The sequence below is a fragment of the Osmerus mordax genome, chromosome 6 (genome assembly GCF_038355195.1).
Source record: "Osmerus mordax isolate fOsmMor3 chromosome 6, fOsmMor3.pri, whole genome shotgun sequence".
Lineage (NCBI taxonomy): Eukaryota > Metazoa > Chordata > Actinopteri > Osmeriformes > Osmeridae > Osmerus > Osmerus mordax.
Genome location: NC_090055.1, coordinates 6,695,198 through 6,710,283, shown reverse-complemented (window position 1 = coordinate 6,710,283; position 15,086 = coordinate 6,695,198). Strand labels below are relative to the sequence as shown.

At 51.1% G+C, this 15,086-nt stretch overlaps 1 protein-coding gene across 1 annotated transcript in view; it reads right to left on the bottom strand.

Moving 5' to 3' along the window:
* LOC136943912 (threonylcarbamoyladenosine tRNA methylthiotransferase-like) overlaps positions 1 to 15,086 on the bottom strand; it is a 55,831-nt gene that overhangs the window by 32,331 nt on the left and 8,414 nt on the right. The window contains exon 4 of the mRNA XM_067237396.1: positions 2,412 to 2,496. Coding sequence (XP_067093497.1) covers positions 2,412 to 2,496 — 85 coding nt within the window. The remainder of the gene's footprint in view (positions 1 to 2,411; positions 2,497 to 15,086) is intronic.

Below are 15,086 nucleotides of genomic sequence, written 5' to 3'. Positions count from 1 at the left end.
AGGTGTGTGCAATTGCCGCCTGGGGGGCCATGGAGTAGGGGGCTGAGGGGCACACACACACACACACACACACCTCTCTAGTGCTCCACCAGACAATACACCCTCCCATGCTTTCCAACTACCTGTTTTACCTTTGCTCTGGCCTCAGGAGAACTACCCTCCTTATGAAGAAAAGAGGAAATGAACGTAGGAGACAAAGGGGCCACATTAGCGTACTCAGACGTGTCCTAGGACACCTCCCCATGCCTCCTACCCTCCAGGAACACACTCAGGTCTCATATATCGTTACTGACACAGTCAACTAAACCTTTCTCTAGCACTCCTCCAAAAACACAGAGGGGCCCGTACGAGAGAGGCCCTGTGGGTCTCTTAATCCCTCTCACACACACACACACACACACACACAGCACCATAGGCTGTAAAAGAATTGCAGAGTATTCCACTTAATGAGATGACACTGCCCTCTAAAGACCACTTCTGAGAATGGGCAGCACACACACACACACACAGTGTGCAGGTGGGGGGTCAGTCTGTGAAGCGAGCCCAGTAGTGTGGACAGGGAGACGAAGAACAAGGAGAGTGGCGAATCAGCTGTCTCTTTCACATCACATGACCCTGCTTCAGCCAACACTGGATAATAGACTGACTGTCTGTACTTAAACCACTACTGTACTTTACCATTTGCTGTGTGTGTGTGGGGGGTGGGGGTGTAAGGGTCAGCGTGTGACTGGGCACGCGGGCAATGGGAGGGAGGGAGGGGTGGCAGCCGTGTGCCCGCATGTGTGGCCTTCCTGATCAGACTGTCTGGCTGTCACACACACACACACACACACACACACACACAGAGTCAAGAGCAGAGGAGAAATACAGAGCCACACACACACGTTTTTTGCACAATATGTAGCAAGATCATGTGGGTCGGGATATGAGGATTAGTCAGTGAGTGTGTGTGTGTGTGTGCGAGACAGACTTGAAGACAGGCCAGGACTTGAATAGAACATTAATTGCATTAGCATGCCAGCAGCCTGATTGTGTACAGTTCTTGTCCCCTTCACTGTGCCCATTCCCCATTATCTGCGTATTCATTAGGTTTGACAATGTGCTGTATTTTCAGAAATAAAATAGTCAATTTCTATTGAGGAAGCCATGAAAACAATAAAGAGAACCATTTGAAATCCTTGATTGGACAAGATGAGATTTCAGACAATCTTTGACAAAACATATGAACTCTTACAAATCAAACCAAAACTTCCTGAGGACTCATTCAGATAGAGACAGGCTTGGAAAAGCCTGACAGAATCACAACCAATTCATTTAAAAAGCATAGATTCTTTGTCACACTCTGTTCCATTCTGTGGAAAATAATATAACACTCCTACACCTGTTACTCCAAGGCAGACATACAGACACACATACATACATACAGACATGCATACAGACATACATACAGACATGCATACATACTCCCAGAGAGACAGACAGACATACCCAGGGCCTTGGGCTGTGGAAGGGCAGCAAAGGGTTAAACCCTTGTCACAGTCATAAATCATAGAGGGATCACACACACAAAAACCTTCTCCTGGGCACTGGGCTGATTTCTACGCCTGCCCCTGACGCAGGGAAAATAATGAAAATGCTAAACAGTTCTTGGTTTAATCGTCGCATTTTTATGCAAATGAGCCCCCATGTTCCGGGAGTTGTGGGCGGAGCTCCCCAGCGCCGGCAGATATTTACATGGTAGGCTGGAACCCAACCTTGGAGTCGATACAGGACCCATAATCACATTACCCTGCTTAGGGTGAGGGAGGGAGGAGGGTGAAGGGGAAGGAGAGAGGGAGGGAGGAAGGGAAGGAGAGAGGGAAGAAGATGGGGAAGGAGGGATGGAGGGAGGAGGGGAAGGAGGGATGGAGGGAGGAGGGGAAGGAGAGAGGGAGGAAGATGGGGAAGGAGGGAGGAGGGGAAGGAGAGGGAAAGATAAGGAGGAGGAGAAGAGAGGGAGAGATGAGGAGGAGGGGAAGGAGAGGGAAAGATAAGGAGGAGGAGAAGAGAGGGAAAGATAAGGAGGAGGAGAAGAGAGGGAGAGATGAGGAGGAGGGGAAGGAGAGAGAGAGGGAGGAGGAGGAGAAGAGAGGGAGAGATGAGGAGGAGGGGAAGAAAGAGAGAGAGGGAGGGAGAAAGGGTGGGAGGAGGGAAAAACGGAAGGAAAGAGGGAGGAGGTGAAGGATACAGAAACACACACGACCACGAACCACATCCAAAAAAGTGACTCTAGTCGAGACGAACCACCTGCTCTCTGGTTTACATCTGTGAGTCTGGCTCTCTGAGAGCAGGGCTTTTGCTCCTGGGCTGGGTCAGACAGGCCTGTGTGTGAACCCCTTGCCTCCAGGGTGTGTGTGTGTGTGTGCCCTTACTTGATGGCGTTTCTGAAGTGATCCTCAGCCGGGTTCTTCACGGTGCAGCTGTTCAGGAGCCAGAGATCAGCTTCTGACGCATCCTCTGGAGAGAGACACGGGGGGGGAATAAGGTCATACAGAAGATATACATTGCACGTATAGCATGCCTCCGTTCACACATCAGAACCCTTGGTTCTTTACTACGCACATAAGTATTCCCTTTCCCCAATTCCTGCAATTAAAACTACAGTAAACCCCCCCTACATACCCCTCCACACACACACACACACACACACTCCTGCATATACATGTGCAGTGGAGCGGAGAGAGACTGCGTGTGTGTGACACAGCTGGACCTCAGGGGGATCACGATAGGCCCTGCCTTACTGCCAGGAGAGATGGCACACTGTGTCATACATACAGTACACACACACACACACACACACACACAGGGCAGGCTGCCTGCTACAGTGTAAACCTAGCTCCATTACGCCAGGCTGAACCAGATATATCACTACTGATCCATATCCCCAGCCTCAGTCAAGCATTATCAGACCCCGCTTCACCCCCCCACCCACACACACACACACACACACACAGGTCTGCATTAGTGAGGCCTTATATCTGGGGTGAAAACAACAGTAAGCAATGTTGCAACCGCGGGAGGTGACCCAACACTCACTGCTGCTAACAAACAAACCAATAAACTAGCCTCAATAGATGCTAGTCCTGAGGCAGAGTGAGAGAGAGAGAAAAAGAGAGAGAGGGAGACAGCACAGAGGGAGACACCCAATGGTGCAATACAAATGTTGTGTTTACTGAAAAGTCACAGAGGAACAACACTGATTTGAGTCTCATCCTAGCATTTGTGTGTGTGTGTGTGTGTGTGTGGGGGGGGCATGGGTGCCCCCAGGCATTCTCCCCCCCCCCACCACCATGCCAGCTGTACTGTAAGACTGTTCCCCTCCCGCTACACGTACACACAACCTGAGCCCCCCACCTCACAACCCTGCCCACGGGAGGTGTGCTACTCTCACACACACACTCTCTCTGCCCCAGACAGGGAGTGGTCTCAGCTGCAGTCGACTCCTTCTCTGCCCCTGATGAGGTCCTCCACTGTTAGAACAACAATAACAACCTCCATCATCCCTCCATCATTTCTCCATCATCCCTCCATCAATTCGCCATCACCTCTCCATCGTCCCTCCATCCCTTCTACATCCTCCCTCCATCCCTTCTATATCCTCCCTCCATCATCCCTCTAATCTGTCCTCCATCGTCCCGTTTAGCAAATGTAATGGGGGAGATGGCTGATGTTGGGCCTGTGTGGCTGTTAGCTGTGTTACACAGTCTGAGCAGAAAAACAGCTACCGTTGAAAAAGGGATGGAGGGATGGAGGAAAGGACTGAGAGATGGAGGGAGAGAGGAATGGAAGGACAGAAAGACGGAGAGAGCAGGGAACAGTTGTGACCTGAGGGGAGGACCGTGAGAAATGAGCCAACTGCTGACTGGCCCCTTAGGCTTAGGGAGGGGGGGGGAGGGGGTGTGCAGACAGCAAGGAGGGAGGAGAGAAGGAAGGAGAGAGAGAGAGAGAGAGAGAGAGAGAGAGAGAATGTGTGCATATGTGTTTGTCCTTGGGTAACACAAGCAAAGAAGTGAGTCAGCATACTCGAAAACCCAACTCCCGGATAGTTCATTTGCATGAGCCAATGGCATGGTGTGTTTACAGAACACACTATCAGCCCGGGGAGGCCCTCCAATCAGACACCTGCTTTTATCTGATGTACAGGAAGGGGTGCAGTTATACTGGTAACTGTCAAAGCGCCCTCCCTGAAAACAGGTGTACAGGAACACACACACACAGATGACTGGATGTCAGGTGTAAATGAGGCCCCTCCCTCTTATCAGCAGAGGAAGAGGGAGGGGCTACTGCTTCATGCAAGATGCAGGTCTGACTGCACTGTAGTGACTGGGAGTGAATAGACTCTGGAATATTCCAGACTGGCCCAGCTCTCCGTGAGCACCTTGTGGGCCTGGCATCTCCAGGCCACTACGCTGCCTCTGACAGAACCACAGCAGTTTCACTGCTTGTCCTCCATCGCCTTCTCGCTGCACGAGCATCACTGTCGGAAAACATTTGTCCTGAGATGTGGAGAGGGTCGGGTTGTTTCGGGTGACGCACACTCTCTAACACACACACACAAATTGATCTGGTCATGTGCCATCATACACACACTTTACTCTCCAATCCTGAGTCTGGCTCTCCTGGGCTTGTTTTAGCGGTACAGATACAGTTATGTCAACAAGAGAATAGTGGGGGACTGGTAGCTATGGTGATCCCCATAACAATGTTGTGACACAGTTCTGTTCCAGAGGTCAGTCGTTAGGTAGCTGTGTGTTTCTTAAATGGTTTTCAGGCTGGATAAACCAGGTCAGTGACTGCGTATCCTTACCGTGATATGAGACATGACAGAGATGGGGGGGGGGGGGTTATGGAACACAGATTACAGCGGTTTGCTTCAACTTTCATCAGGAGAGAGAGACAGGGGGGGGGGGGGGATGGGGGGGGGCAGAAAGAAAGTGGAGTCATTATGCTACAATAGTTAAACCTAACAGACGTGTATGTAAAGTGTGTGTGTGTGTACATGATCAACACACACACACAGCTGAGTTAAGCCCAAAAATAGGTACAGCATGCTGGGCGGTCCAGTCCGAGGTCTGTGACCCAGAACATTCTATCATCTGTCACTGACCTGCTCCACATCAGGACAGAACAGAGCTCTGAACATGCACGCACACACACACTTTCAGAGGGCTGGCTGACTGGAACCTCCAACCTGCCAGGACTTTTAAAGCTACATTTTAATTGGGTTCTTTCTCTGCCAGAGCATGGTTTGAAACTGACACACACCTATTGAATTTAAAGAAGTAAATATATTTTGCCAATGTGATAAGACGCAGGCTCTATTTAGATAATCCAGCTGGAGTTTAGGCCTGTCCTTTCCATGTATGTTCATCCATCCTTCCTACATAAACACACACACAAACACTTCTAATAGCTCCTAATGCCTGAATGAATGTTTGTTAGTCAGCTTATCTAAATAATTGAGGCTTACAACCCAAAACAAAGACCTTATTATATATTTCCTGAGCGGGCTGGAAGAGATGGGGGCAAAAGTGAAAGAAAAACAAGCCCATGTGAGATAATGACATTGTTCCAATGAAGCCACTTAGCTAATGCATCTGAATCATTTGCATTGGCCAACGATGGACCCAAAGCTTCATGTAGGAAAGCTCAATGAGCAGCGTCCTGTTAGGAAGTATGATGCAAAAGAAATTCAAACAACAGAAAAAAACAAATTAGGAGAAATAAATTAACTGCTTTTGTGAGTGTGTGTGAAAGAGAGAGAGAGTGACCGAGAGAGAGAGAGAGAGTGACCGAGAGAGAGAGAGAGAGAGAGAGAGAGAGAGAGAGAGAGAGAGAGAGAGAGAGAGAGAGAGAGAGAGAGAGAGTATCCTAGGGTGTTGGTGGTCACCCTAGGGATCCTACCAATCATATCATTCCAGTTTTTTGATTGGCATGTGGACACAGAGGAATTATTACCCACTTCAATAACCACAACAGCTACTTTCATTTGGACTGTCTGTATGTCTCTCTCCCCTGCATCTCTCTCCCTTTTTCTCTCCCTCTCAACTCAACCATAAGCCTGATGAGAAAACTAGCCCTGAGGAGACACTAGGATACTGCTGTCCAACACTACCTTATGGAACACAACACACACACAGACACAGCATTGCCTCAGGAAGTCCTGCTGGTGTGTGAATTTCTTCAAATTAACCTCGTCACGTGCTGAGGTAAATTGTGTCAATCAGAATTCTACAGGCGGGGGGGAAAGAGAGGAGAGGATGCAAATAAAAAGAAAGAGATGAAGATGAAGAGGAGGGGGTGGTGAGACGCTCAGAGGAGGAGGAGAGCTGTAGCACGGATCTCTGTGGCTCTGCGGTTCAGTGTTGATGCCGGCATCAGAGCACTGTGGGCTGACTCCAGGCAACACAGCCCCGGAACAAGAGGCAGCCATTACTGGGATGAATATTGTAGGACTGCTGGAGGCTCCTTCCAGAACGCGCTCAATTCTTCATGAAAACATTTTGGAAGGTGTACTAATATCGTGTTTTATGGAGGATGAATTCTGAGGAAATGAAAAGTGTGTTCAAGGGGAGCTGCAGGGAGCGGTGGAGATGGTGTAAGCTTACTGAGGAAGTGTTCTCAAGGAATCAAACAAATGACCACCGTTTTAGAATGGTCTCTAAAATGATGTTCCCTGGTTGGTGTATGGATGACAGTGTCTGGGCTGGTACCTGTGCAGTTGGGTGTTATATAACTCGACAAGCTGGGGTGGGCACAGACCAGGCCTGGGCTGGCCTGACATGGTATAGCTTTACATAGCCTGGGCCTGGCCTTGCAGAGCCTGACCTCGCAAAGCCTGGCCCAGCCTAGCCTCCTCTGAACTGGCCTGGCCTTGCCTGGCCAGACCTAACCTACCTGACCTAGTCTGGCCTTGCTATCCTGAACCGGCTCCATTTGTCAGGCTAGTTAGTGTTTTCTTCCATCTTGTCCTGGCTGATAGATGAGAGCTCTGGGCAGAGAGACCCGGGAGAGACGTAACCTAGCGTTGGCCCCGAGCCCCCATACTTCACAGGGAGCATGACCCACTTTCCCTCCTGTCCCACCCCATGTCTCCACACACACACAATCACCCCAACCCCCACACCCCTAGCAAACCTTCTTCCAAGGTCAGAAGTGTGTGCGTGTGTGGTGAAGCGAGGAGAGAAGGATGCACTGGGATGAGCTAAGTATCTGCTGGAGGGCTAATGTCGCGCTCCGCAGGCATTGGCGGTCTCACTCAGGTCCTCCAAAGATCTGCAGTCTCCAAACAGTCAACCCCCCCCCCCTCCCTGTGTCATCCTTCGAACAGGCCGAGACCGCTTCCTCCGCCACACCGCACACTTCCTGTCAACACGTTACATCGGCGATGAGTCACTGTGTGTGGGCCTTTCTGTGTGAAGTTAAAGCCCCGTTTAGACCCTGTTGACACCCCGACTCGTTAAACCAAGTGTTTGGGTCTTAACACTGAGGATCAGCTGAGATTACAGGCTCTTTAGAACCAGTGAGGCTTTAAAACAGAGGGCTAACCCTGCCCGGCTTTCACAGGGAGAGCGCTGAGGGTCTGTGACACCATCACGTCCTCGCGTAGGATGTGTTTACCCAGGGACTGTCTCACGCACACCCCTGTTTGCAGAGATACTGGATGTTCCGCGGAGGGGGGGGGTTCACTTCCTGATGTGTTTAGATATGAGGGTGACGCAGTCAGCTGACAAGGACCGAATTACAGACGGGCTCTTCACACACTCCTCAGAGATGAACAACACAGACAAACACGGCCGCCTAAAAGGCCAGTTAACCTGAGGGGAATTCTGACAGGCGGGTCCGGTCGTGTGTGTGTGTGTGTGTGTGTACTGAGGAGCAGTGAGCATCTCTCTAATCATAGTTGATTGCGTCTGCTGTCATGGTTGACCGGCTGCAGAGGCCTCCCAGACAAACAGCCTTTGACAAGCCCGGGGCCCCCCCACACGCTGTGACGTGGCACTCCCTGATTGGATGACGCAAGGCTGGCGAGCCTCACCTCCAATGATGTCACGGCCCAGTGGAGAGGAAAGGCACCTCCCCCACACACACACACACCCCAACACACACACACACCTCCCTTCAAGTTAGGCCCGCCAGCATGGCTGCCCACACCAAAGCAACAGCTGTCATTCACAGTCAGACACCCCACCCCCCCACCGCAACCTTGTCACCCACCCACCCACACACACTTGTGCATCTGCCCCACGGAAAGAGAGATACAAACAGACCTCTCAGAAACACTTGTATACATCCAGGCCACGTAATGTGACAGTGTTGCAGATGCTGTTCTCCTACTGGGTACACAACACCCAGAGTATAACTAAGTATAAGACCTCTTTACTCGCTGTCAAAAAACCCATTCCTCTCCTTTCCTTCCCCCTAACCTAGCCCCGACCTCCCGCCTCACCTCCTGGGAATGAAGGAGTGGGAGAATGAAGGAGGGAAGAGGAGAGGGTGGAGGAGAGTGGAGGACACTCAACCCGGCAGGAGGCTTGTTTCCTGCCTGCTTCAGCGAGGGGTGGGGGGTTGGGGGAGGCACGACAGACTCCTCTGTCACAACATCTCCACTGGCAGCTGAGAGACACGAAGGGAAGGTTTTAGCCTGCCTGCATAAAACATGAATACACATCTAAGGTTCTGAAGGAGGATCAGGGGAGACAAGAGTTGCGGCAAGGAGAGGATAACTGAGGAGGAGGAAGGAGAGGATTGAGGAGGAAGAGGAGGAAGGAGAGGATAAAGGAGGAGGATAACTGAGGAGGAGGAAGGAGAGGATAAAGGAGGAGGATAACTGAGGAAGAGGAGAATAACTGAGGAAGAGGAGGAGGATAACTCAGGAAGAAGAGGATGATAACTGAGGAGGAGGATAACTGAGGAAGAGGAGGAGGAAGAGGATAACAGAGGAGGAGGATAACGGAGGAGGAGGGAGTGGGTGGATAACGGAGGAAGAGACAGAAAACAACAAACCACTCAATGAACAATGAACCTCTCTCCCTCCTGCATTGTGACCCAGACTAGACTGTCCTCAACCTGGATCTGAAGGGAAAATCACGCATGCTGCCACGTTCTACACGACCCAAGTCTCCTCCCAAACTAGATCTAACTAGAACTGTATAACCAACACGCTCCTCCGTTCACTCTGATGCACAGGAGCAGATGCTCTTGAGGGACTTGGGTCTGTCTACCCATCAGCTCAGAGAAGAAGTCGAATATGAGGGATCTGGGGGGGGGGGGGAACTGTCCCCCCTCCCCAACTTCTACTGAATTAAGCACAGCAGGACACCGACACTCAGCTCACGGCCCAGTTAGCCAAAGATCCAAACATCAGTAAAAAGCTCTCTCCCTCCAGCAGGAGAGGAGAGGATCCGCTTCAGGATGTTGATATTCTCTGAGGCGTCTCAGCCGCTCCTCATGTCCTCCCGGACGTCCACGTGGGGCCCAAGATGAGGTGCGTAAGAGGAGAGGGACGGAGAGCAGAGTCCTCATTGTTAAGACGACAAATGAGAGCAGCGTGGCGTGTCCTGCTAGCCCCGGCTGAAGGGTGGAACTGGTAGTGATGTCAGTTCTGGGGGAGAGGAGATGAGATTCTCATTAGCATGAAGGGCAGAGGAGTCATCCAGATGGAGTTGAGTCGTGGGGCTTAGCCGGGCTAAACATGGTAGGACTGGGCTAGGCCGGGCTAGAGAAAGTAGGACGGGACTAAGCTGGGCTACACATGGCAGGGCCGGCCTAATGAAGACTGCTGTCTACCCATTAGATTAGAAACTCGTTCCACTGGAGTAGGCTCTCAGACATGACAGAGTAAGGGAGTTGATGCGTGTGCGTGTGTGTGTGTCTGTCCTTCGTCCCGGCCTCATAGATCACACTTTAGCTCCAGTTCTCATCTCATTCCTGTGATGTCAATGTTACTAGTCCACTCTCCAAAGTACCAGCAATAAGTATTGCTTTGATCCTTTACAAGCACATGAACTCACTAACTGCCATGGGCACATATAAGCCCAAATGGTCAATGTTCTTAAGTGTTGTTGGTAAATGTGTGCCCAAATGCATTAAAACATAGGCTACACAATACCTTCCTGCTACCATTACATATACACTGAATCCATTGCATTTGCTATTATTTAGTTTATTTCATTAGTCATTTTGACTAATGATACGTCATTTATTCTTTCTTAAATTTTGTGATTATGCATTTTTTTTTATAAAGGTTGTGTGTATTATAAATTTGAACTGTCTCGTATGTCCAATCCACTTAGCTGAACAGAACTCTAGATTTATCAAATAAGTGTTTGCAGTTGTTGATTTTATAACTTACCTCAGTAGTTATGTAACGGTAATAGTCGGGTAAAGTAAGATTGATCACCACATGACACAAGATGTTGTGTAGGCTACATTAAGTGTTCGTATTATCAGGCACTTTATAGTCTTGCAGTAAGTGTTATGACTATTGATTGCATTATTCTAATGATAACTCATCATTTATATTTATGACAATAATACATTAGTGACTTCACTACACTACAAAGATTCACAAAAACAGATTAGCAGCCCCATACAAACTCAGCATGAGCCAGCCTTCATCAGTCTCAGCGCTCCCAACGAGATAGCGTGTGAAGACGGCAGCCTGTGAAGGAGCCGTCTCTGCTCCAGACAGCTTAGTCCAGGCGCTGACCGCTGGGGAGACGTGAGGCTGAGGAGGAGTGAGGCTGAGGAGACGTGAGGCTGAGGAGGCGTGAGGCTGAGGAGGAGTGAGGCTGAGGAGACGTGAGGCTGAGGAGACGTGAGGCTGAGGAGGCGTGAGGCTGAGGAGGCGTGAGGCTGAGGAGGCGTGAGGCTGAGGAGGCGTGAGGCTGAGGAGACGTGAGGCTGAGGAGACGTGAGGCTGAGGAGGCGTGAGGCTGAGAAGACGTGAGGCTGAGGAGGCGTGAGGCTGAGGAGGCGTGAGGCTGAGGAGGAGTGAGGCTGAGGAGGCGTGAGGCTGAGGAGACGTGAGGCTGAGGAGACGTGAGGCTGAGGAGACGTGAGGCTGGGATCCCCCCCCCGCTCCACCACAGCTCCGCAAGCCGCACCGTCCGGCAAACACAGTAACGCCTTCCGCGGCATGCAAATATTTACACTTCATTTGAAAGCCATTACAGAATATGATTGTGTTTGCTGTTGTTGGACGGATGTTTTTTTTTGGGGGGGGGGGGGGGTGGGGTGGGGATGAGAGTTAGGTAGGCGGGTTAGCAGGAGGGCCGAGTCTTCACATACATCCCCTGCTGGCCCCTGCAAAGGGGGAGGGGTCATGCCTGGAGGAGCCACACCCACTCTCTGCATTACCGTGCTACATGATTGGCTGGGTTTATCGGCAACCTTTGTCTCTGCCTCCAATCATTGCGATAGCATGGTCAGGTAATCTGCTCAACAGACACTTCCATTACTGCCGTTAACCTTTCCTGCGGTCGAAGGAGTCTATAAATACAGGCCACCCTGTGCGGCCTGTCAGCTGACAGTTCGCTGCTACATCACCACGGCCGCCTTGGATTTGATGACTCTGATAGGTGGCTGTGAATCACACACCGTCCAATCATAAATGGACTGGCTGCAACATCTGGGCAAGACAAAGGTTGAATAGGTATATGAGCTCCCAGTCCCACACCTGTGTGTGTGAGAGTGTGAAAGAGAGATGGGTAACTAGGCCCTCGAGGAATTCCCCCCCCCCCCCATGCCCTCAGTCGTTATGGTGACAATAAGGTACAGGCTATTTGAATGTCTGCAGGGAGATTGTTGCTGTAGCAAAATCGAATGAATAACAAATCCTCCAGGTGATAAACCCACCGTAGGCTCATCTTTCATAGAGGGGAGCTGGCTAGCACTGTGTGTGTGTGTGTGTGTGTGTGTGTTAGCTCAGCAGTGTATAATGCTGTGAAATACAAGGCCAAGCTTTCTTTTGGATTGGGGGAGTCAGATGGCCCAACTAAAGACACAGCTGTTCAACCACAGAACAGAACACCCAACAACCTCACACCCACTCTGTGCTTCCCCCCCCCCCTCCCCTCTCTCTCACACACACAGGTACTTCATTTGCATCTCCTTTCCATGTTCCCAGTTAATAAATGAGCTGTGTAAGATTCCAGATGTTTCAACGTTCACCACTCCCCGAGTCAGGGAGGGAGGGAGGGAGGGAGGGAGGGAGGGAGGGAGGGAGGGAGGGAGGGAGGGAGGGAGGGAGGGAGGGAGGGAGGGAGGGAGGGAGGGAGGGAGGGAGGGAGGGAGGGAGGGAGGGAGGGAGGGAGGGAGGGAGGGAGGGAGGGAGGGAGGGAGGGAGGGAGGGAGGGAGGGAGGGAGGGAGGGAGGGAGGGAGGGTGAGAGAAAAAGGGAAGGGCACGTCTCCTGCTTTGTTTGCTGGGGTGTCAACATGTCCCCCCCTCCTCCCTGGGTCTCCCAGTGACAAGCTAAGCAGATCATCAGGCTCACATCTGACCTGACAGTCAGAAGCAGGAGGTGTGCATGTGTGTTACCTGTGTCTCCTGGTATCGTCACCCGACACCTTCTTAAGGCTGAGATTAATAACCAGCGTTAACTGCAAGCCCAGCAATTCTCTCCTACTCTCTCCTACTCCCTCCCTCACACACACACACACGCACACAACTATACACACACTAAACCTGCTTTCATTAGAAGACACACACACCCCCCACAGACACACTAGTGTATCCGAGTTGTGTTTAAGGGTCCTAATTTGATTCATAACAATGATGGCCTTGGCGCGTTCTCAGTTGACTAAGGAATTAAAACTATTTAGGTCATCTAACCTCTAATTCCCAGTCAAGCAGGGGCCCATGCAAATGAGATGCAAATACTGCACACACACACACACATATAAAAAAAAATGGCTAACTGAAAAACTAGTTAAGACCCTGGTATATAGAATTTAGCCTCTTGGCATTCCAAACTGCCTTTAGGGAAGGTGGGGGGGGAGGTGTATGCAAATTATATGCAAATATCCACGCAGCGCTTAACTTCCTGATAGAGGTGGTCCCTCAGCCAACCAGGGGCCTGCCTCAGCAGACAGACAGGAGATGTGAAACACACCACACACACACACACTACCATCCCGAGAGCAGGGTTTCCCGCAGCACTTTTCAGTACTTTTTTTATAGCGATATCCGCCGTTGTCCTGTTTTCTCCCTTCCAATCCAAACCATGACCAACGCCAGTCTCCCTTCTCTGCAGAATGCATTAGTCTATCGCACAAACTAGCCCCCCCCCCCCCCCCCGCCCCATGTGCTGGTGTCTAAACAGGTCGGAGTCTCTCCTCGTAAGCAGAGGAGAGACACTGACGTAACGGTGAACCAGAGACAAAACCACAGACACACGACCACAGACACAAACACATCCTATATAATCCAGACCGCAATCACACTCCTCAGATGAAACCACAGGGGGTAAGTGTTTGTATGCACATGCAGTGTGTTTGTGTGTGTGTGCATCCGTCAAACCCCTGTGCTCTCTAGCAGGCAGGGAAGGTGTGTGTATGAAGGTGTTGAAGTGCATCTAGTGAGACTTGGTGGGTCTCACATTTTGACTGGAGGAGAGGAGAGGGGGGGGGGGGGGTTACGGAGGGTCCACCCTGCCCAGCCTGATTGGAGCGCTAAGCTGAAGCACACGTTCAGCACGGTGCTGACCACCGCTGAACCCATGACAGGCTTAGGGACCACCTGGACCAGCTGGCAGTGCCTCCTCACATTACATGCCTGGAGGACGCCATGAGGTCTAATCCCCTTTCTGTACCGCACAACCTTCATTAGAACCACTTTCTAACGATCTCACACATGCATGCTGAAGCGCGGACGCACACACGAAAACCGACGCACACACACATACACAGTCGTACCTAGAGGCTGGGTACTGGGAAGTCAGTTCAGAGGGGTAGGGTACGGATGCATTCAGCACACTGAATGGGTGTTTCAGAAAGGCTGTCAAGCAAACTAGAGCAGAACTGCTTATCACAGAGCTGAAGACTGATCCCTTATCAGACCTGATGGAATAATGTAAGGGAAGGGTAAATACACACACACACACAGAGATAAAATAGCATTACATTGAGGTGATTGGGTAACAACAGCACCATGAGGTCCATCACTGTTAACAGATGTTCTGAACTCATTTACTCTCCCAGATAAAAGATTCGCACTGCTCTTTATATGGAAATAGGGACAAGAACAATTCCAGCAAATATCACTAATAGAAATCTAAACGGCAACCAGACAATCAGCTCCTGTCATAACTTCCTCACCTCAAAATAGAGAGAGAGAGAGAGAGAGAGAGAGAGAGAGAGAGACAGGCAGGCAGACAGACAGAGATACACAAACAGACACATAGTGATGAACACAGTGAGTCCAGAGTAGGGGGTGGTGAAGGGGGTGGTGGGTTTTCTTTTTGACCCAGAGAGAGTGGCCAGAGATGGGGCTACCTGCTGGGACTGTCTGCCCCCGACAGGGCTGTCTGGAGCCCCATCACCAAGCAGGGTTGGGCTCGGGGACAGGCCTGGGGGGGGCAGGCCTGGGGCGGGCAGACCTGGGGGGTGCAGACATGGGGGGTGCAGACCTGGGAGGGGCAGGCAGGTAGGACTGCACGCACCAACACACTGATGGCTGAGGGGCTCTCAAGTACCCGTGTGGAGACAGGCTCAGCAGGGAGCCCCCACTCTCCCTAATTTCCCCTGTCTCCTCTCCTTTCTCTACCCCTCTTCTCCTCTCCTCTCTCTACCCCCTCTCCTCTCCTTTCTCTACCCCCTCTCTTCTCCTCTCCTCTCTCTACCCCCTCTCTTCTCCTCTCTCTACCCCCGCTCTTCTCCTCTCTCTACCCCCTCTCTTCTCCTCTCCTTTCTCTACCCCTTCTTTCTCTACCCCTTCTCTCTCTACCCCCTCTCTTCTCCTCTCCTTTCTCTACCCCTTCTCTCTCTACCCATCTCTTCTCCTCTCTCTACCCCCTCTCTTCTCCTCTCTCTACCCCCTCTCTTC